Here is a 23,490-nt window from a genome sequence, read left to right as displayed (position 1 = left end):
AATGGGCTGTTCCCTGACATGCTGCTTTCCCTTTTTAAAAAAATATGTTTTTATTAAGAATTTTTCAAGAACAATATTTTCCACCTTACAAACAAACCCCCGTAACAAAGAACAGAAAAAGAACTCGCGTGGCAAGACATGAAATGGCAAGTCAATAAAATACAGAACTTTGTACAATGATTCTTCCCGTACATGTCAACTTCCGGATCATTCATGGGCTTTCTTGCTCACATGCCCCCCCCGAACGATGTCTCTTCCCCCCCCCCCCCCCCCCCCCCCCCCCCCTCTCTGGGTTGCTGTTGCTGCTGTCCGCCTTTATCTAACACTCCGCGAGATGATCTAGGAACGGTTGCCACCGCCTGTAGAACCCCTGCGCAGACCCTCTCAAGGCAAACTATCCTTTCCAACTTGATGAACCCAGCCATATCATTTATCCAGGCCTCCACGCTGGGGGGCTTCACCTCCTTCCACATTAGCAAGATCCTTCGCCGGGCTACTAGGAATAGACGCAAATCCAGAATACCGGCCTCTTTCGCCTCCTGCACTCCCGGCTCGTCCACTACTCCAAATAGTGCTAGCCCCCAGCTTGGCTTGACCAGGACTTTCACCACCTTAGATATTGTTCCCGCCAGTCCCCTCCAGAACCCCTCCAGTGCCGGGCATGACCAAAACATATGGACATGGTTCGCCGGACTTCCTGAGCACCTCCCACATCTGTCCTCCACCCCAAAGAACCTACTCAGCCTCGCCCCCGTCATATGCGCTCTATGAACCACCTTAAATAGTATCAGGCTAAGCCTGGCACACGAGGAAGAGGAATTAACCCTACTTAGGGCATCAGCCCATAGCCCCTCCTCAATCTCCTCCCCCAACCCCTCCTCCCATTTACCCTTCAGCTCATCTACCAAAGCCTCCCCCTCTTCTTTCATCTCCTGGTATATCGCCGACACCTTGCCCTCCCCGACCCATACGCCTGAGATCACCCTGTCTTGAATCCCCTGTGTCGGGAGTAGCGGAAATTCGCTCATCTGTCGCCTCACAAATGCCCTCACTTGCATGTACCTGAAAGCGTTTCCCGGGGGTAGCCCAAACTTCTCCTCCAGCGCCCCTAAGCTCGCAAACGTCCCGTCAATGAACAGGTTGACATTCTGCTTTCCCACCAATACAAATAAAAAAAACAATAATGGGACTGTTCATAAGCAAGAGTCAGTACCTCCAACAGAAGTAATGAAACAAGGGGGAGAATTAATCGATGAGAAAACATTTTGAGGCATGTTGTTTAAAGAATCATTGCACCATGGAGGGTAGCAAGAAGAAATTTCCACTGCAAAATATTCTTGCTCTCGTATGTCAGCCTGTATTCTCAACACAGGCTCCTGAAGGTGCTGGGTATGGTTTGATTAAGTGCCACTGAGTGCTAGCATACCAGTTGATAAAGTAAATGAAAGGAAATGCATATATCATAATTGGGAACAATTAATTCAATAGATTTAACATTCTCAGCAAGAAAACATCGTAATCGCCAAATGCATGACTGTTAATGCGAGTTTTGGAGCAATTTCTTCACAGTCTTCAAAGTTTTTTGTCCAATTTAACCCACATTTCATTTCAACTCTTAATAAATCAACATGTAAGACTTCTTATTAAGAATGTTGAAGAAATTATGGATCCTAGTGGAAATTCCTTTTGATTGCTTCAGTGTTTGCTCCCAATTAACTTGTGAATCAGGATGACCAATTGGCATTTGCCAAAATTGTAAAATTGAATTTTGTCTTTAATTTTGCCTTCCTAAGTTACCTTACAGCCTCTAAAACTGATAGAATGTCTATGATCTCCCATTTGAGTATGTTTGCATCAGTTCTCACTCCAGATTAATACTTTTGGCCTTTGGGTCAGAAGAGCAGAGAGGAGGATGTTGTCTATTGTGACATCACCAGTGTGTATCCATCACTGATTGGCTCCTCGTGTTGTCAGTCAATCTTGGTGACCAATCCCATTCTGACTCAGTCACCCTGAGCTACCACCTGCTCACAGTAGAATGCCGTTTGACTGTATATGTTGGTCCTTACTGCGCAAATTCTTCTCATCTGAGGACAAACTAGGTAAGAAAAGTCATTTCGACTAGTTTAATTGGTGCCTTGTGAGAGTCCAGTTACAAAATTTTAGCTTTGTACATGAAACAATATTAAGGCCTCTGAAGATCAGCTGTTTCGAGGAACCACACCAGAAGTGACTTTGATTGTGGTTATGGAGGCACGTGAAGCTATTCATTTCAACTTTTCTGGGCAAGGTAGGCTACATGATTGCTGTGGCACTCAAAGTGTGGTTTTGATGAATAACAGGAAGGCTGGAGTTCCTCTTTATTTCCCACTGGGCTAAGGGCACAATTCAGGAGAACACTGAGCCATCAGGCAGCTCAATGTAAGGTTGCAGGTTCAAGTTAACTGATCACAGTCAGTAATCCAACTGCTCCTGAGCATTGTGCAAGAAAGATGGAGATGAGTATCTGGGGCTCTTGCGTGGCACCCAAATCTATTATGCTGGATGAAAGTCAGATTGAATTTGGCTGCTTTCCATTTGTCCTGCAAATCTCCACTGACTGGCCTCAGGACACCAAGCGTAACTACAGCACAGTACTGATGGCTGCTAGTAAGCAGAGGTAATAAGACTTATCACCTTGAGGAGAATAAGGGTTGGGAGTTATTTTTAGGACTTGCTGTACTGAAATTTGCAGTCAATATGGATGTTAATGAAAAAGACAGGAAAAGACCAAACGTCCAACATTGAGACACTCATCAGTGCGATCTTCCAGTCCCACCGAAGTCGATGGACCTTTGAATGGCTCACTGCATTTTCTAGTCCCCGCTTCCACCGTGAGAGGGCTGTGAAATTCCGTTTATTGACCTGGATAGAACCATAGAAAAATTACGGTGCAGAAGGAGGCCATTCAGCCCACCATGTCTGTGCTGACCAGTGAAGTTGCGGCTTATGCCACTGACTGCATTTTAAAGAATGTCCTTACTGAACTTGCAGCTGGGAATCATCAATGAGGTGAATAGTGAGCCCCAGTGGTAAAGATGTAATTCCAGTGATGCCATGTCCCCTCACATGATGACATGCCCCTTGAGTTGCCTTCAGTTAAGTTGCTTTGTGTTTTTAACCTGACCTGCAACTATTATTAATGGTAAGCTCACATCCCACCATCTCCCCAGCTCTGCTCACACGCCCCACCCTCCACTGCTGGCATCACCTTAATTCTGAACATTAGTAATGAAAGAGTTTGGTAACAAGTTTGAGAGAGCTCTGCCCAGTGATGTTTTTCATTTCTTGAATATAAATCATTGATGGTTTGCTGTGATTATCACAACTACCTTGTTTTTCTTTATTCAAGAGAATTTATAAACAGCCATTTGTAGAATCCTGTAGCAGATGCGGCCATTCAGCTCGTTGAAAGAGCTATCCAATTGGTTAACTCCCTGCTCTTTTCCCAAAGCCTTCCTTTAGAAATTTGCACCAAGATTTATTGATTTATGTGATTCATAAATCTCTAAAATAATGGCTGTTTCCAAATTCTTACAGAAACAAAAAAGCAGGTTTTGTAATCGCCCTTCTGTAAGTGTGTATGAGTGAATGAGTGTGTTTCTTTATCTCCGCCTGTCCCACCATTTTTGAAATAAAAAATAAACAATTAAAAGAGTGTTCATCGCAATATACCTCGGGTTACAAAATTCATATTCCAGTTTATTGTGAAATCATTTGGGACGAATCAGTAATTTAAATACTGCTCTAGGTTGAGGAAATACACTTGAGTTGTGCAGCATGGTAGCACAGTGGTTAGCACTGTTGCTTCACAGCGCCAGGGTCCCAGGTTCAATTCCCGGCTTGCGTCATTGTTTGTGAGGAGTCTGCGTGGGTTTCCTCCGGGTGCTCCGGTTTCCTTCCACAAGTCCCGAAAGATGGGCTGTTAGGTAATTTGGACATTCTGAATTCTCCCTCGGTGTACCCGAACAGGCACACCGTTTTTCACAGTAACTTCATTGCAGTGTTAATATGAGCCTACTTGTGACAATAATAAAAGATTATTATGATAATAAAAGATTATTATTATGATTATTGCATTGAGAATCATACTGCTGCACACTGAGACATGTGCACCTGCTGAGGAAGAAGGTGCAGATATTGTCCTTTTTCAGCTGACAAACTGATTTTGAAAAAAATATCAAAATTGCAGTCGGACCGGCGCTGAGGACCCGGGTTCGATATCGGCTCCGGGTCACTGTCTGTGTTTGCACATGCTCCCCGTGTCTGCGTGGGTCTCACCACTCACAACACAAAGGCGTACAGGGTAGGTGAATTGGCCACATTAAATTGCCTCTTAATTGGAAAAAAAGAATTGGATACTCTATAAATTTATTTTAAAAAAATTTACACATTTTCTATCTTTCAATTTCAAACTTTAAAGAAAATAATATTGAGAAAAAAACCAAGGGATTCTTACACTTAATATAGATTTTTCATCTTTTTTAAGTTGATAGTTGGCTTCACCCTGAGTTGACTTAGGCACCTACCTACACTTTGCTCCATGTAGAACCCATCTCCTAACACATCATAATAAAATATATACCCTGTCTATATTTATGGGGGAAGTGGAAAATTAAGCAGATAGTGTGGTGTTGTGTGCCCTTGTCTGTGATTGGCTGTCGTGTTATGTGTGCTAATTGGTTTGTTGGTCTGTCTATCATGATGTGTGTGTTTGAATATCATGACAGATAGAAATATGATTAGCATGTATGGACACTAAATGTTCTCTTAATTTTAACTAGGCAAAGAATGCTCACCAGAAATTGTTGATCCTCCCTCCGATTTGAAGTGGGACGATCCATACTATGACATTGCAAGACGCCAAATTGTGGAGGTAGCAGGTAGGTCTATGAAATAATCCTGAACTGTAATTACCATCTATTTGTTATTGTTTCAAATGGAATTAGGGAGGGGGATAAGGAAGAGGGACCACTCCAAATGAGACATTTTTGATGTAACTCCTTGTGCCTGTCAGACCTGCAGTATTAAAATGATGGAATATTATTTGCTGTGAGTTCTTCCTCCACTTGTTTCTACCTATGGAAAAGGAATTCTTAAAATTACTTCTTGTCTCTTCTACATAGATTACATAGCATATATATATAAAAATTATACTATGTGTGTGTGTGTACTATATATACACGGACAGGCGATTTGGCCCAACCAGTTCATGCTGTTGTTCCACTCCAGTCTCCTCCCTTTTCTATTCTAAATCTATCATCTTAACAATCTATTCCTTTCTCACTTAAAGGCTTGTCTAGTTTCCCCTTAAACAGATCTTAAGTTCCCTAATGGATTCCTTGGTGACTATCTTAACTTTATCTTTAAGACAGAGATAGATAGGTTTTTGATCAGAAAGGGGTTCGGGGATTATGGGGAGAAGGGTTATGACGATGAGAAAAATATCAGCCATGATTGAATGGCGGAGCAGACTCGATGGGCCGAGTGGCCTAATTCTGCTCCTATGTCTTATGGTCTTATTAACTGATAGCCTCTAGTTATGCTTTCCTCGCAAAGTGAAACACTCTCTCTGCATCCTCTCTTATCAAAACTTTGCAACCTTCTTAGAGAATCTGTCTCTCTTCTGATGCTCCAATTTATCGCTCGGTGTGCCCAGACCGGGGATGTGGAAATCTATTTTGTTGCTCGTAAACCAAGGGAATCCATTACCACTCTCCCAATATTTATTTAGTTACTGAGGTGTTTGATGCGGCAGCAACCATCACCACGTTTGTGGTGTGTCCTGACGAAGCTAGTTGTTCCCATTGCTTCATGCTTTCCCCCTTGTAGAATAATGTGAAGCCATGAAAGGATTTGGAGCTTGATCAGCAGTTTGCACAGCCAGTAACATGACACTGCTTCCATGGCTGTAACCATCTACAGTTGTCCTTTTTGGCAGGAGGGTTTGATTGACTCTGAACCCATACAGTGAAAGGAGTGTGTCCTGACTCTGAACCCATACAGTGAAAGGAATGTGTCCCACCAATATCCACTAGATACTGATATCTCATTGGATATCACCCCATAATTCCAAGTTGGAGTGGACTACCATTGCCTATACAATCTGGAGTGAGATTCAAACCTTTCTGTTTTTACTGGAATGTTACCACTGAGAGAAAGGCTCCTTCTACCTTGTTGAGTAATCTACACTGGTAGAGTTTCTGATCTTCTGATGTTGTGTGCGCATTGTCTCCCATCGGGTCACACCCATTTTTCACCATGTGATGAAACACAGGTTGAGTCTTAGCCCCATGTGGTTCAGTCTGTTGTGCCTGATTGATGGTCTAAAAGGACTGTTCCCTTTTATGGTAGTTTTTCACCACAAGAGCCCCAGATTCAAAGTTCTTGAAAACATTGCTTCTTTCATTGAGGAAGTGTTGTGGAACTGGCCAGTAATTTGCTGAATTGTTTGTGTCGAGTCAGCATACTGCATTTCCTTTAGTCTGGAGCTTTAGGTTTTGTGTGAGGGAAAATATTTTCAAATATTTGCAAAAGATTACATAGATTGTACAGGACAAAAATAGGCCATTGGGTCCAATTGGTCTTTACCGCTGTATAAGCTGTACAGAAGCCTCCTCCCAGCCAATTTCATTTAACCCCATCAATATATCCTTCTGTACCATTCTCCCTCCTGCTTAGCTTGCTTCCCCTTAAATGTATCATTGCCTCAGCTACTCCATGTGATTGTCCCATTCACCTATTTGCTGACACATCAAAATGAAACAATTTTCCATTGTTCCTGTGCAGTTTTCCACAGACAAACATGGCTTTTGCATGCTCTTGTATTAATGTCCCTAAAGTTGTGGGCAGTGGAGCAGCTGCATCGAGGGCATTACAGTGCCGGAGAGCTGGTGGGATGTGTGTGAGGAGGGGTCGCAGCACATGGGTGGAGTCAGGATACTAGGACATAGAGGTAAGAGTTGGTTGGGTCCAAATAAGCAGGTCTCTGATTTTGAGAGATTTATTAATTAACCAAGGCATTAAGAAACTCCTTTGATGATCTTTGAATGTGAGACAAAAGGAAAACTGATTTATAGAGCTGCGTATTTCCAGAATTTTCTGTTTTGATGTGTGAATTTTAAAGATTTGCTTCCTGCCTCCGCTCTGACAGGTTTACTGGAGAGAGCATTGGTTTGTGTTAAATGAACTGACTAATCATGCCTATTCCTACAGGGGATGACAACTTTGGCAGAAAGGTGATCGTATTCAGCGCCTGTCGGATGCCTCCCAGTTACCAATTGGACCACTCCCTACTGCTTAAGTGAGTTTTCCAAAAGACATGCATTGTCCTATAGTCTTGTAAAATTCCACGCCCTAAAAGTGCAGCTTGAATGGTCCTTTGAGTGCATCTTGACTCTTCTCCCTCCTTATTTTGTTCGACGGATATGATGCAATCAGGAGGGAGAATCTTAACAGAGGTAGAGCATTCTTCATCCAGTATCAACAGCCTAGTCTGCTCTCCGCATGTTGAAGCACCTGATTGTAAAGTTGAATTTATGCATGGATTGGTGCAAGTCACGGCCAGTTCTTTTGAAAAAGCATTATGGCCAAGAATTAATGGAACAGCAAGTAGAATTTTCAAAGGTCAAATTCAATTTTAATGAAACTCACTGTTGGAAGAACTTAAAAATGGACCTCCCACACAATTAAATTAAAACCAGCACAAGATCAATTAGTTAGCAAGTGGAGCAGGGGTGGGGGAGATACTGTCATTATCCTCAGCTTTCCTAGGATCGGGCATATCTTGGCAGGATTCTTGCTGTTCTCCACTGTCCATTGAAGTGTTTTTGGACCTGGGTACCTTGAACTGTGAAGCCCCCATGGCCAAACACCTCTCCCATCTTGGGTTCACCTGTGGAGAATGGCTGATTGAGTGCCCATAATACTCAACCCTCATCATAAGCCAACAGCGAGAAAGCCTGTGGGGAAGTAGAGTGAGCAGTGTTATAAAATTGACCTCATAATGTGGAACTTGTGGGTATGCAATGGATTTGATATTGTTGTGCTGACTAGCCCAGCAATCCAGTGCTTTTGAATAATCAGCAAGTTTGAGATATTGAACCGAGTCTGAGTCAGCAGCTAATACCCTCATAGCTGCCCCCCCCCCCTCCCTCTCTGCCAGCATTGCCTTTGTCCGCTGTTAAACCTGCTGCAAGGGTTAACCTAATTATGCTCATGGGCTGCTTGATCCTGTGACTGCCTCATCACAACCACATTCATCTTTAATCACCATTGTTCAGGAAGAAGTGCAGGTTTTTGTTTGAACTGAATTCAGATGGACACAAACTGCTCCTGTATTTTTCTTCTTCTTGTTGAAGCATTGATAATACTGGGGGCGTAGAAAACTATACGTTTTGGATACAGACTGTCTACATTAAGTATTCCCCAGGCCAATATAGCAGTTCAGATATTTCTATTATGATCCAACAACGTACCTCAACTATCTTCAGGAGAGTTGTCTCATTAGTACGGAAGCTATCTTTCACACCAGCCATCCAGAGGCCCCTCTCGAGTTGCCAATTTTGTGTCAGTTGGAGGCAGGTGTGGTGCTGTGGTACCCATGCTGTGAGGGCTATATCAAAGCTGTCCAAAAAATATTTCATGCAGGACCTTAAAACGAGCCAATAAATGAGAATCTCGCTCATTGCTATGGTGACCAACATTGTTTAAATAACAGTGGGCGGCATGGTGCCACAGTGGTTAGCACTGCTGTCTCTCGGCGCCAGGGACCCGGGTTCAATTCCGACCTTGGTGACTGCCTGTAGAGTTTGCATTTTCTCCCCGTATCTGCGTTGATTTCCTCCGGGTGTTCTGGATTCCTCCCACAGTCCAAAGATGTGCAGGTTAGATGAGGTTAAGAGGGTAGGCCGGGTGAGTGGGCCTAGGTAAGGTGCTCTTTCAGAGGCTCACTGCAGACTCAGTGGGATGAATGGCCTCCTTCTGTACTGTAAGGATTCTATGGACAGAGTTTGAACAAATATTTTGTATTTGTTTTCACGGTAAAAAATAAGCACATTACTAGTGTTGAGAGAAAAGTATACAGCTGTTTTACTGAAGTGTACTTCACCCTTTCTCATGAAAGACCAGACGAAGATACTTGGAGTTAAAACTAGCCTTTATTTATAAGCTATAGCGAGGGTTATAGGCATTCTAATTAGGACACTAAAAAGCCCTGATTCAAGAGTTGTACAGATAGTTATACTTTGAGATTCGATTACAAGACATTAGCATATACCAATCATTTGTTATTAGTTATCTATGTCCAGTCATGACTATTGATTAAGGTTACATCATGAGAATACTTAACCAATCACATTAAAAGTCCGCATGCTTAATTAAACTATCCAATCATTACTTAGGTACGTATGTTGTCTTGCAATTAATGATATCGGTGGTCCAATATCTGGGTGTAGATAATAAATCCCTTTTTCTATCAGCAGGCTTAGTGGGGCCATCACAATGGTACCTTGTTACACATTGTAGAATAGACCTTGAATTGTAACGTGCAGTTTCTTTGCCTGAAAACTGGCTTCTCAGAGACACACTGTATCCTTGTAATATCTGTTCCACGTAGCAGTACCATAGTCTCAATAGAAGAATTCAACTTCTCCAGTAAAATGGTGGAAATGTAGGTTTTAAAATGGTTGCAGTATATGCTCTGATATCTAAAGATGCCCAAATTTTCCTCTTCAGTCCCTCCTGTCTGGCCTTTGGTTTTACCCAAACGGGCTAATATGGTGTTGGGAATACTGGCCAGCCCTTCAGATACTGGGAGGCATCCTAAACTACCTTGCTGTGAATGTCAGCTGCTAATCCTTCCCCTTTTTCCACTTGCAAATGTGCCATGGGTACATGATGGGATGTTACTGTGGCCGTATGCATTTTACGTTGCAGGCAGCACAGAATGGTTGTCCATAAGAGTAATATTCCCATGGCAATTGTCATCCCTATCCTGGTTATTTCCCACCAGCCAGTAAAATGATTTCCTACCGTTCCCAGAACAAATAAATCCCACCAATGGTCTGTCCCTGATTGTTTCAGTCTGGTGGGTCTGGGCAGCTAGGTTCACCTGTGCTTGTCCGTTACAGGTCTGTTCTTTGGAGCGCCTGACATAATCTTGAGCAATCTCTGCATGACTTGTTGGACCACCTACCCTGGGGTGTTGTCGATTCTGGGCAAAATTCTGCAGCTTACATATGTCAGATCCTCCTTACAGGTCCTTTAGACCCGGCTCGGTAAACTCAGCCCCCTTTCTCTGTTCCCCAGCTGGTCAAGTGGCCACCATTTCATGTCTCTCGGTGGATGTTAAGAAAATGTAATTTGTACAAGGAGACCAATAAATGTTGGGGAATAGTCCTGAATCTTAAATCCTGAACGAACACCCACTAGCAAGTCTTGGGCTAAGTTATTGCACGCACTTCCTTTGGCCTGTGCGTCTATATAATGCTTAGTATTCGGTCCCATAAGCTCCATACTGTAGCCCCTTTCCGACTTCTCTAGAGACCCAAGAGGAGTAGCTGTATAGTTTGAATAATTGTACTGAGTTGACTACCGGGTTTGCACATCCAAATAGTCCCCCAATATCTCCTATTATGGTCTTTTTATGTCTTATTTGGGATTCTGGAGCAATCCGGTACATGCAATTGTCAGTTACTTGTGGGACCATCACCCTCGGGACCATCCCACTCATTATGTGTTAACTAAACTAAACTAAATTATTTAACATTGGTTTCTCTACCTTGAGGCTGAGATTGCCTGGGCATTTGATGCCCCACATAATAACTCCACTGCTAGAGTTTTGGCGGCACGGTAGCACAATGGTTAGCACAGTTGCTTTACAGCTCCAGGGTTCCAGGTTCGATTCCTGTCTTGGGTCACTGTCTGTGCGGAGTCTGCACGGTCTTCCCGTGTCTGTGTGGATTTCCTCCGGGTGCTCCGGTTTCCTCCCACAGTCCAAAGATGTGCAGATTAGGTGGATTGGCCTTAGTGTCCAAAAAGGTTAGGTGGGGTTACTGGGTTACGGGGATAGATTGGCGGTTTGGGCTTAGGGAGGCTCTTTCCAAGGGTCGGTGCAGACTCGATGGGCTGAATGGCCTCCTTCTGCACTGTAAATTCTATTCTATTCTATTCTATTCATGCTGTCTGTCTTACTGTGTTTCTTCCTGTAAGTGTGGATACTAGACTGGCTTCGCTTGCATCATTGTAACTCACAAACAAACTTTGACCACTTGTGTGTTATTAATTTCGTTGTTTGCTTCCTATGTGGATTAAATGTGATTTCAACCAGTGAGTAACGTATAACACGGTTCCAGTTTTCACAGGGTGCGATCTTACTCTTCCACCCCTTTTCTCATTATTATTCTTGGTCACTTTCTTTCTCTAGCCCTTGAGTAGGGTGATCTATGCAGGGAGAAAATTCACTTCTTTGTTTTAGGTTTAGATTCCAGTTTGCTCTTCACATAACTTGTGTTAAATTCCAGTTTATTCCATAATCTATTGTAACTTGAATGTGATCTCTGAATAATTGGATTGATAGCCCTTTCTCTCTGACACCCCCCCATTTGCAGATCATCTCACTCAATATCATTCAAAATAATATCATGCATGCTCTTAAAATATTCTCCAGCTTTCCATTCATCTGTATTCATCTTGTGGATACACCTCACCAAGTTTACTTGCTACTAGGCTCTTTCTTGTTCTTATCCGAATAATGTACCCTGTCACTTCAATTGTGCTCATTTTGACATTATTTTAAAGTCAGTTTCTCTATGGAGTATGTGTCAGTGATTTGATCACTTTATGGTTTGTTTTGTTCTATTGATCCCATTAACCATTTCATGCCATGCTTTTTGCCAAGTAGTGTGTATGCATGGGGCCTGCTCTTCAATGCATAATGGCAAGGAGTTTCAATCCCTTGAAAGGGTCTATTTTGGACTAGTTTCTTGCCTATTAGTTACTTCACATATAACTCAGCTGCACACTTATGCAGTGCCCCAAATGTCATACCACACATTCTTGAATCTTTGGAGATCTTATCAAAAGACCTCAAAGTTGTTACTTCTCTCTCCACATATGGTCCAGATGGTGGCCAGGGTAACAAACTTTGTTCTCTTAAATAAAAACCTAAACATGGACACAAGCAAAAACCTAAACAAGGACACAAGCATTCATAGAATTTACAGTGCAGAAGCCGGCCATTCGGCCCATCGAGTTGGCACCGGCCCTTGGAAAGAGCACCCTACCTAAGCCCACACTTCCACCCTATCCCCGTAATCCCACCTCACCTTTTTTGGACACGAAGTGCAATTCAGCATGGCCAATCCACCTAACCTGCACATCTTTGGACTGTGGGAGGAAACCGGAGCACCCGGAGGAAACCCACGCAGTCACGGGTAGGGCGTGCAGACTCCGCACAGACAGTGACCCAAGCCGGAATCGAACCTGGGACCCAGGAGCTGTCAAGCAACTGTGCTAGCCACTGTGCTACCGTGCTGCATTACCAAGAGAAAGTTTATCAATTAATCAGCATCCTCCAGACTTTCCCCTTCATATTCATGCCAGATTGAAAAATTCCATTGAATTGCACCCACTGGGCGGGATTCTACCATTCGGCGGCAGAGTGTCCACGCCGTCGGAAACGCCACCGCGTTTCACGACGGCGTGAACGGGCCGCTGGGAGTACCGATTCTGGCCCCTACAGGGGGCTAGAATGGCGCTGGAGCGGTTCACGCCTCTCCAGCCTCCCATCCCGGCGTGAACTGTGTGCCGTGCCAACCCGCGAATGCGCGGTGGCCTCCCTCAACGTGCCGGCTCCGACGCAACATTGCGTGGGAGTTCAGGGGCCATTGCGTACGGAAGTAGGCCCGGGGAGCGAGAGGCCAGCCCGCCGATCGGTGGGCCCCAATCACTGGGCCAGGTCCCATCGGAGGCCTCTCCTGGGGTTGGAGGTCTCCTCCCCCCCCCCCCAAAAAACAGGCTGCCCCCCGACCCTGCGCGCAGAGTTCCCGCCGGCTGTGACCAGGTGTGGCCGGTGCCGGCGGGACTCTGCCTTTCTAGAGCAGCCATCTGGGCCGGCGAATCGGCGGCCCGGCTGCGTAGAGCGGTCCGCGCGCCAATGGCGCCGATTCTCCGCTTCGTGGAGAATCCTGTGCCGGCGGCGTGGCGTGGTGGCAGGGATTCTCTGGCCCGGCGCGCTGGGAGAATCCCGTCCATTATTCCTATTCCCATTTGCTGTTTTAATTTCCTGCCTCTATCTACCTCAATTACTTAACCCTATCCCAACCATGAGCCCTGGAGAAATCTTGCAGTCCAATAAAATATCTAGAGCCTGAGTTATAAGGAGAGGCTGGACCGGCCGGGACTTTTTTCCCTGGAGCATAGGGGTGATTTTATAATGGTCTATAAAATAATGAGGAGCATAGATAAGGTAGATAGTCGATATCTTTTCCCAAAGATGGAGGAATCGAGAACTAGAGGGCATAGGTTTAAGGTGAGGGGAGAGATACAAAAAAGACCAGAGGGGAAATTTCTTCACACCACAGAGGGTGGTGAGCATCTGGAACGGGCTGCCAGAGGCAGTGGTAGAGGCGGGTGCAATTTTTTCCTTTGAAAAACAGTTAGACAATTACATGGGCAGAGTGGGTATAGAGGGATATGGGCCGAATGCGGGCAAGTGGGACTAGCTTGGTGATAGAAACTGGGCCACATGGACAAGCTGGGTCGAGGGCCTGTTTCCATGCTGTAAACATCTATGATTCAATCTTCATGTTTAAAACACAAATCAAGCATTTTCATTTGATTCCAGGCAGCACCATTTTGGTTGTCTTAAATTACATCATTTTTTAAACATAACTTGCTGAATTACATTGTCATTCTACATCCCAGAATTGTCCCAAATTCAAACAACAGTCTTGTTGGCTTTCAGATTTTTATAAATGTCCGGTTCATCTCTTCTTCAAAAGTGATTTTGTCCTCGTGTCCATGGACACGAGCTAAACTATGCTTTTTTTCTTAAAATTCCTTTAAACGTCAGGTTTTTTTTTTTACATCATCATTGTTCTCGTTATTGTCAAATAGATTCCACTTGTAATTTTGTCCCGCCTTGTTCAACTGTCGCTCATCCTGATCTTGGCTCTTCATTCACTCCGCTGTATCCCGTCGACAAACAGGATCGCAATGGCCTCCTCCTGCCCTACTCGCTTCCTCAACTCCAATCTGCACATCACATACATATTCCTTTCCTCAATGTTCATATATCCCTCTTGGTTGTGCCTCTTGTCCTTAACTACTGTAATCCACTCATTTAAATAATAGACACTCCCCTTGAGCCCTTCTACCGTCTGAGATCATTTTCAATCTTCCCATGATCAGAATCTGCACGAGGGTGTTCTATATGGATTTCCTATATCCAGCAGCAACTGCTAATTGCCTGTTGAAGTAACAGATTACAGGTCACTTATAATCTCCATATTGTTGGGTCAGTACGGCAGTGTAGTAATTCCCATTATTATGGTCATGTATGTAGAATGGGGCAAGTAAAATCTGGTTACCCTATTACTGACGTTGTTGTTAAGACTTGTCTAAGATTGGTGAATGCAACCTCATGCTTCTCCATCTGTTCTGTCATTTATTTATTTATAAATTTCGAATACCCAATTCATATTTTTCCAATTAAGGGGCAATTTAGCGTGGCCAATCCACCTAGCTTGCACATTTTTGGGTTGTGGGGGCGAAACCCACGCAAACACGGAGAGAATGTGCAAACTCCACGCGGACAGTGACCCAGAGCCGGGATCGAACCTGGGACCTTGGCGCCGTGAGGCCGCAGGGCTAACTCACTGCGCCACCGTGCTGCCCCAATTCTGTCATTTGTAACTTCTCACCAAATGCCTGCCCCCCTTTCACTAGATTTTAAATCAGGCCGACTATTGAAAGTCTACAAATACATTTTCACATTTTCTCTCAAATTTACAACCACCAACAATAAACAATAACCAATAAGGAATGCAATGTCAATCCCCGTATCAATAACAACAATCCCATCATACCCCCAAACAGCAGCCCGCATGTTAACATAAACAAATAACAAAAAGGAATCAGGAATCACGCATAGTCACCATTAACACATACAATCCCCCCCCCCCCCCCCCCCCCCCCCCCACCCCAATGCTCAATGTAATCCAATTCTCGTAAGTGCATAATGAATAACATCCATGAATTGTAGAACCCCTCCATCCTGCCCCTTAGTTCAAATTTGACCTTTTCAAGAGTCAAGAATTCCAGCAGTTCCCCTTGCCACGCAGGGGCACAGGGTGGAGAGGTTGATCTCCATCCCAACAAGATCCACCTTCAGGTGATCAACGAGGCGAAGGCTACACCATCTGCCTCCGCACCCGTTTCCAATCCTGGCTGGTCCCACACCCCGAATATGGCCACCCGGGGGCCCGGGTCCAGTTTCACGTGCACCACTTTAGAGATTACCCTAAAAACCTCCTTCCAGTAATCCTCCAGCTTTGGACAGGACCAAAACATATGAATGTGATTTGTGGGGCCCTCCCGCAACGTTCACACACACACACCTTCTACCCTCTCAAAGAGCCGGCTCCTCCTCATCCTTGTGAGGTGTGCTCTATATACCATCCTCAGCTGTATCAGCCCCAACATCACGCATAAGGTGGAGATGTTCACCCTCTGGAGCACCTCACACCAGAATTGCTCCTCCATACCCTCTCTCAACTCTTCCTCCCACTTTGCTTTGATCCCTTCCAGTTGTGCCTTCTCCTCTTCCAAAAACCTCCGCAAACCACCGACACTACCCCCTTCTCCAGTTCCCCTGTCGTCAGCACCCCCTCCAGCAATGTGGAGGCGGCTCCACCAGTAAGCTCTGTATCTCCTTTCTGGCAAAGTCTCGAACCGGCATGTATCTTAATATTTCTCCCTGCTCCAGCCCATACTTCGCTCCCAGCTCCTTCAATCCTGCAAACCGACCCCCAAGAAACAAATCTTTTAGTGCCCTAATTGCTTTCTCCTCCCATCTCCGAAAATTTCCATCCCACATCCCTGGCTCAAATCTATGGTTCCCCCGAATCGGCATTTCCCTTGACCCTTCCTCCAATCCGAAGTGTTGGCGAAACTGCCTCCAAATTCTCAATGAAGCTATTACTACCGGACTCCGAGTATTTCCCTGGGGCCGTTGGGAGTGGCGCTGTTGCTAACGCCTTCAATCCCGAACCCCAACACAAACTCCTCCATTATGACCCATTGGGAATCAACCCCTCTGACCCTGCTCCGTACCTTCTCCACATTCGCCGCCCAATAATAATACATCAGGTTCGGAAGACCCAAACCCCTGCCTGCCTTCCTCTCTGTAGTAGCACCTTTCTAATTCTGGCCACCTTCCCTCCCCATATGAACGAGGTAATCATCCCTTCAATCTCTCTAAAAATTGCCTTTGGCAAGAAAATCAACAGGCATTGGAAAATAAACAGAAATCACGGCAACACGTTCATTTTAACCACCTGTACCCGACCCGCCAGTGACAGAGGGAGACCATCCCACCTTGCCAGATCAGCTTTCACCTTCCCCACCTAACTAGAAATGTTGTACCTATGGAGCCCCCCAATCCTGAGCAACCTGCACCCCCAGATAGCTAAAGTGAGTCCCTGAATGGCAGACACCCCCCCCCCCCCCCCCCCCCCCGACCCCAACCCCCGGCTGAGACACCACATAATATTCACTCTTGTCTAGATTTAATTTGTATCCCGCGAAAGACCCAAACACCCGAAGCAGCTCCAGTATTCCCCGTGTTGACACACTCGGTTCCGACACGTGGTATAGGCCTATACGACCCACACTCAGTCGGATCCTTATCTCTTTTAAGCAACAGGGAAATCGATGCCTGCCCCAAAGTTTGTGGTAACACCCCCTTCCCTATCGCCTTCTCAAACATCCCCTCCATCAGCGGTACCAGCTTATCTTTGACATTTTTATAATATTCCACTGGAAACCCATCTGGCCCTGCCACCTTCCCCCGACTGCATCCTCCCAATCGCATCTTTTATCTCCTGCTCCACTATCGCCCCCTCTAATGTAGCCCTGTCCCCTCCCCTAACCTCGGGTACTCCAGCCCATCTAGAAATTCCTGCATCTCCCGGCCTCCCCCAGGTGGCTCTGACCTGTACATCCTCATCATACGCTAGGCTTAGCCTTATTCAGTTTAAGGTAGTCCACAGGGCACATATGACTGTGGCCAGGATGAGCAGGTTTTTTGAAGGGGTGGAAGATAGGTGTGGGCAGTGTGCGAGTCGGCCCGTGAATCATGTCCACATGTTTTGGGTCTAAATGAAGCTTGGGGATTCTGGCAGGAATTTGTCGATGTTATGTCAGAGGCCTTGAAGATGAAGGTGGTCACGAGTCCGAAGGTGGTCTCGAGTCCAGAGTTGATGATCTTTGGAGTGTCAGACGACCCGGTAGTTCCAGGAGGCGAGAGAGGCCAATGGCTTGGCCTTTGCCTCCCTGGTGGCCTGAAGACCGATCTTATTGGAATGGTGGGACTCGGGGCCACCAAAACCAGGGGTGTGGGTCAGTGACCCTGCAGAGTTTCTTAGGCTGGAGAAGATAACGTTCGCCTTTAGAGGGTCTGTGGAGGGGTTTGCCCAGAGATGACATCTGTTCATCGACTTCTTTGAGAACAGTTAAGATATCAGCAGTTGGGGGATGGGGTTAAAATAGGGAGGTTGGGAAGCGGATGGTGGGGTGTTAGGTATTTAGTTGATTTGGCTATTTGCAGCCCTTTTGGCTTGTTTTGTGTTGTGATTGTGATTGATGTGGAAATATATAAATGCCTCAATAAAATATGTTTTATAAAAAAAAAAAAAAGCTTCAGATAGACCCAAAACATGTGGACATGATTCGCAGGCTCATCTGCACACTGCCCACCTATCTTCCACCCCTTCAAAAATCCTGCTCATCCTGGCCACAGTCATATGTGCCCTGTGGACCACCTTAAACTAAATAAGGCTAAGCCTAGCGCATGACAAGGATGCGTTCACCCTCCTCAAAGCCTCCTTCCACACCCCAACCTCCACCTCTCCAACTCTTCCTCCCACTTGTGCTTCACTACCCCTATCGGGGCCCCTCCCAATCTATCACCTCCATGTAAATTTCTGACACTCTACCCTCACCTACCTCTGTTTTTGACACTGGGGTGGCAGGTGGGGAAAGGTCGGCACCTGCTTCCGAACAAAATTTCTCATCTGCAAATACTAGCACCCATTCCCAGCGGGCAACTCAAATTCCTCCACCAAACCCTCCAAGCTCGAGAAACTGCCCTCAACGAGTAGATCCCTAAACCGCTCAATCCCCGCCTGTTGCTACCCAGAAACCACCCATCCAGCTCCCACTGAGCAAACCTATGATTCCCACAGATCAGTGCCCAAACCGAGGCCCCCTCCAACCTCTGCCCCCCCCCCCCCCCCCATTGACCTGGGTCCAGAAGCACCTTCTTCACCCGGAGGGCTTTGCGCCCCAAACAAATCCCAAAATCAGTGCATTCACCCTCCTAAAAAAAGTTTACGGGCTTAAGATCGGGAAATTCTGGAACACAAACAAGAACCTCGGGAGAAACGTCATCTTCACCGATTGCACCCGTCCCGCCAGCGACATCCGAAGCTCATCCCATCTCCTGAAATCCCTCTTCATCAATTCCACCAACAAAGCTAGGGTCAGTTTATGCAGCTGCTCCCACCCCCGCGCCATCTGAATACCCAAATGCCGAAAGTCCACCCCCACTACTCTGAACGGTAACTCCCCCAGCCTCTCCTCCTGCCCCCTCGCTTGGATCGGGAAAACCTCACTCTTCCCCATGTTCAGTTTATATCCTGAGAACCAGCCAAATTCCCTGGATATACCCATAATCCCCCCAATACCTTGCAAAGGTTTTGATATATAGAGCAACAGATCGCCCGTGTACAACGAGACACTATGCTGCCACTCCCTTGACGCTCCTAACGCCATTGCCAATGGCTCTATAGACAAGGCAAAGAGCAATGGGGAGAGTGGACATCCCTGCCTCGTCCCCCGATGCAGCCTGAAATATATTCTGAACTCACCTGGTTCGTTCTCGCACTCGCTACCGGTGCCCGGTAAAACAACCGGACCCAATCCACAAACCCCTGCCCAAACCTAAACTACCCCAGCACCTCCCACAGTCTCACTTCACCCGATCGAAGGCCTTCTCCGCATCCATGGCAGCCACCACCTCCACACTGCATCCCTCCACCGGGGGCATCTTTATAACATTTAACAGGCGCTTGATGTTATATGACAAATGCCTCCCCTTAACAAACCCAGTCTTGTCCTCCCCTACCACTCCTGCACATCCTTGAAGCCAAAATCTTGGCCAATAACCTAGAGTCCACATTTAACCATGAAATTGGCCTATAGAACACACACTGCTCTGGATCCTTGTCCCTCTTTAAGATTAAGGAGATTGAAGCCTGCGACAGCGTAGCGGGGAGCACTCCCTGCTCCCTAGCCTCATTAAATGCCCTTACCAGCAGGGTCCCCAAGTCCCCCAAAAACATTTCCTAAAAGTGTTTTACAAAATCAGCGCATTCACCCACTTAAAAAAGGCCTTCGGGCTAAAGATCGGGAGATAAAATTCCACCAGGACCCTGTTCCGGCCTGCCCGCCTGCATCACCCCCTTACCCTCCACCACCTCCACCAGCCCAATGGGGGCTCCCAATTCCTCCACCAGTTCCTCCTCCACCCATTCCGGATGGGGGTTCTGACTCATACAATCTCTTATAAAAATCCTCAAACACCCTGTTCACCCCCACCGGGTCCAAGACCGTATTCCCTCCCCTATCCTTCACCTTTCTGATCACCCTCACTGCCTCCTGCTTCTGCAGTTGATGTGCCAACATCATACTCGCTTTTCCCCCGTATTTATAGACCGCCCCTTTAGCTCTCCTCAACTGCCCTGCCGTCTTGCCCGTGGAAAGCAGCCCAAATTCCATCTGGAGTTTCTGCCCTCCCTCAACAAACCCGCCTGCGAGGCCTCCGAATACCTCCTATCCACCTGCAAATTCTCATCCACTAACTTCGCTTTCTCCGCCCGCTCCGTCTTGTCTCTGTGAGCCCGTATTGAAATAAACTCTTCCCACAGTGTGGAGACCAAAACCTCACCTCTCATACAGCTCCACATATCCCTGAATGGCAGCCCTCACCTCACAAACCTCCTCATCTGCCAACAGCCCCCACCCCCCGGATTCACCTGCGAGTCCACCCAATGTGGCACATGGTCCGAAACCACAATTGCCGAATACTAGTTTGGAACCCAATCTTCAGATGTGTTTCCTGTAAGAATGCCACAGAACACGCAAGCCCTCTTGACCGGCCCATTCAGTCCTCTAACGTTCTGTGTGAGCATTGGGGACCCCCCCAATTAGCCATATCCCCTCCGGCACCAGCCCCCTGCCTGCATTCCTAACCCATTCAGGCCCGCCCTCCGATGTCCACCGTCATCGACCCTCCTCGTACAGCATTTCAAAAGCCCCTCTCCTGTCAGCAGTCGTCGTCCGTCCCCCCCGTCCCCCCAGTCCACAAAATAACAATCCCAATCTCCAGCAACCATCTAACCACCTGCTCACCCCCCCCCCCCCCACTGCGCTTGCGTGAACTAGTCCGCCCAGCTAACAAGGCGCTTAGCATCCGATCCCCCACTTATTCCCAACTCTTTCCCCCCCCCCCTTTCTGAATGAGGGCAGCCTTCACCTTATTAAAGCCCGCTCTCCTCTTGGCCAACTCCGCACCCAGGTCCTGGTATACTCAAAGTTCACTGCCCTCTCAGGTACACCGCCTCATCTGCCTGGCCCACCTCAAGATCCGCTCCTTGTCTAGAAATCTGTGCAACCGCACCACCATCCCCCTCGGCATCTCGTTACCTTGCGGCTTCCTCATCAGCATCCTGTGCACCTGGTCAAGGAGTAATTAAAGTTATTAATATGATCAGAGAAAAGTATTCGAAAAATAGGGACTAAAATCTGACAAATCCTCAGCATCTTAAGGCCTATATTCTGTAGTTCTCATAGAGATAGATGTCGATGTTCTGCTTACGGATTTCCAAATTCCCTAGAATTTAGAACGGTACCAGTGGATTAGAAGTTAGCAAATGTAACAATGTTTTTTAAGAAAGGAGGGAGAGAGAAAACAGAGAAACAAAGGGTTGCGATAAATGTGGCATTTTCATGATGGCAGTTTGCTTAGGTGAGAGCCACTGGGATCAGTGCTGGGGCCTCAGCAATTTAAAATCTACATTAATGACTTAGTCAAAGACACAGTAATGTATCTAGCTCTGAAGACAATACAGTGCTGAAGTGGGAATTCAAGCTGTGAGAAGGACACAGAAGCTGCAAAGCGATATGGACAGATTAAGTAAGTGGGCAGCAAGGCAATAGATGGCGTATAATGTGGTGAAGTGTGAGGTTATTCACATTGGTTGTAAGAATAGAAAAGCAGAATATCTTTTAAAAAGACAAAACTTGTAAATGTTAATGTTCAGGCTCGGGGGAACAGGAAGGAATACAGGAAGTTAGCATGTAATTATGGCAAGTAATTCGGAAGGCAATTGTCATGTTGCCCTTTATTGAAAGGGGATTGGCGTGAAGAATAAGGAAATTATTTAGGGCTTTGGTGAGAACGCACTTGGAATACTGTGTGCACTTCTGGCCTCCATGTTTAATATAGTCATTATTAAGAAAATAATAACAGGAAATTTGGAAAAGTCAAAACTCAATCCATTAGAGTCAGCATGGATTTATGTAGTGTTTGACTACTTTGCTTGGGTTCTTCGGAGATGTAAGAAGCCAAGTGGATAATGGGGATCCTGTAGATGTGGTGTATCTGGACTTCCAGGAAGCATTTGATAAGGTCCCACACAAAAGGTTAATACACAAGGTACGATCACATGGGATTAGGGGTAATATATTAGCTTGGATAAAAGACTGGCTCACAGACAGAATGAATGAGCCTTTTTCTGGTTGGAAAGATGTAACTAGTGTGGTGCCACACTCCCAACTATTTACAATAGTGGGTGGCATGGTGGCACAGTGGTTCGCACCACTGCCTTACTGAACCAGGGACCCGGGTTTAATTCTGGCCTTGGGTGGCTCTCTTCCAGGTCTGCGTGAGTTTCCTCCACAGTCCAAAGATATCCTGGTTAGGTGGGGTTACGGGGATAGGGTGGGGGATGGGCCTAGGTAGAATGCTCTTTCAGAGGGTTGGTGCAGACTCGGTGGGCCAAATGGCCTCCTTTTGCACTGTAGGGATTCTAAATATATATATATATTAAATGTCTTGGATGTATGGATAGAAGGTACTTTAGCAAAATTTGAAGATGACCCTAAAATAGGTGGAATAGTAAGTTGCAATGAGGAAATAACAAAGTTGCAAATGGATATGGATTGTTTAGGTGAATGGGCCAAAATTTGACGGATGGAGTTTAACTTGGATAAGTGTGAGGTGTCCATTTTGGTTGGAAAAATGGAAAGACAACTTATTATCTAAATGATAGAAACTTCAGTGCTTTGGTACAGAGGCATCTGGGTGGACTTGTGCATGAATCGCAGAAAACTAGCATGCAGAAACCGCAGGTAATAAGGAAGGTAAATGGAATTTTGGCCTTTATAGCTAAAGGAATAGAACATAAAAGTTATGCTGCAACTTACAAGGCATTGGTGAGACCACACCGGACGGTCAGGCCACGGACCCAACATCATCTCATGCGATTTTACGTGCTTTCGGGTCAGGCGTGTGCCCACCCGACCAAATTATAATTGTTGCCTAAGTACATTTTTGATGGAGTTGGACAGATCTTTGGTCTCTTGGGGTATGGGGATCAAGTGGAGTTAAAACGAGTGAACAACCATGATCGTAGTGAATTGTGGAGCAGGCTCGATTAGCTGTATGGTTTACTCCTATTTCTTGTGTTAATGTGTTGTATTTATCTGAACCTTCAGTTTAATTACATAATTAATGTGTGAAATTTTATGAATGGGATTTCTGTTTGCAGTACTGGCTTTTGACAATTCTGAGTCTGCTCCTATGTCCCCTATACTAGATATCTGAAGCACACGCTGGACAAGTATGTGGAGAGTGACTACTCGGTTGTATACTTTCACTATGGACTCAACAGTCAGAATAAACCTTCTTTCGCTTGGTTAGTGGAAGCCTATAAGGAGTTTGACAGGAAGTAAGTATGATTGTGCCTTGAGCAGGCTTTTATACATTTCAATCAAATGAGCTTGGTTGTCCTCATCTGCTGTATGATTTGCTGCTGCTTTGTACTTAATGTAACAGAGAAATACATATATGTTAAGTCTCCAGGACTGTTTGGATTAGGTTGGGGA

General features: G+C 45.8%; 1 protein-coding gene across 3 annotated transcripts in view; it reads left to right on the top strand.

Moving 5' to 3' along the window:
• arhgap1 (Rho GTPase activating protein 1) overlaps positions 1-23,490 on the top strand; it is a 101,843-nt gene that overhangs the window by 30,463 nt on the left and 47,890 nt on the right. For 2 of the 3 annotated variants that reach the window (XM_072518850.1, XM_072518849.1), the window contains exons 3-5: positions 4,824-4,922; positions 7,255-7,342; positions 23,202-23,333. In XM_072518850.1, coding sequence (XP_072374951.1) covers positions 4,824-4,922; positions 7,255-7,342; positions 23,202-23,333 — 319 coding nt within the window. Of the gene's footprint in view, positions 1-2,023; positions 2,103-4,823; positions 4,923-7,254; positions 7,343-23,201; positions 23,334-23,490 lie in introns of those variants that run through there. The other variant, XM_072518851.1, reaches the window with a different exon arrangement.

Source organism: Scyliorhinus torazame, chromosome 10, assembly GCF_047496885.1.
Source record: "Scyliorhinus torazame isolate Kashiwa2021f chromosome 10, sScyTor2.1, whole genome shotgun sequence".
Classification (NCBI taxonomy): domain Eukaryota; kingdom Metazoa; phylum Chordata; class Chondrichthyes; order Carcharhiniformes; family Scyliorhinidae; genus Scyliorhinus; species Scyliorhinus torazame.
The sequence above is the reverse complement of the archived record's forward strand: the minus strand, read 5'-3'. Positions and strand labels throughout refer to the sequence as shown.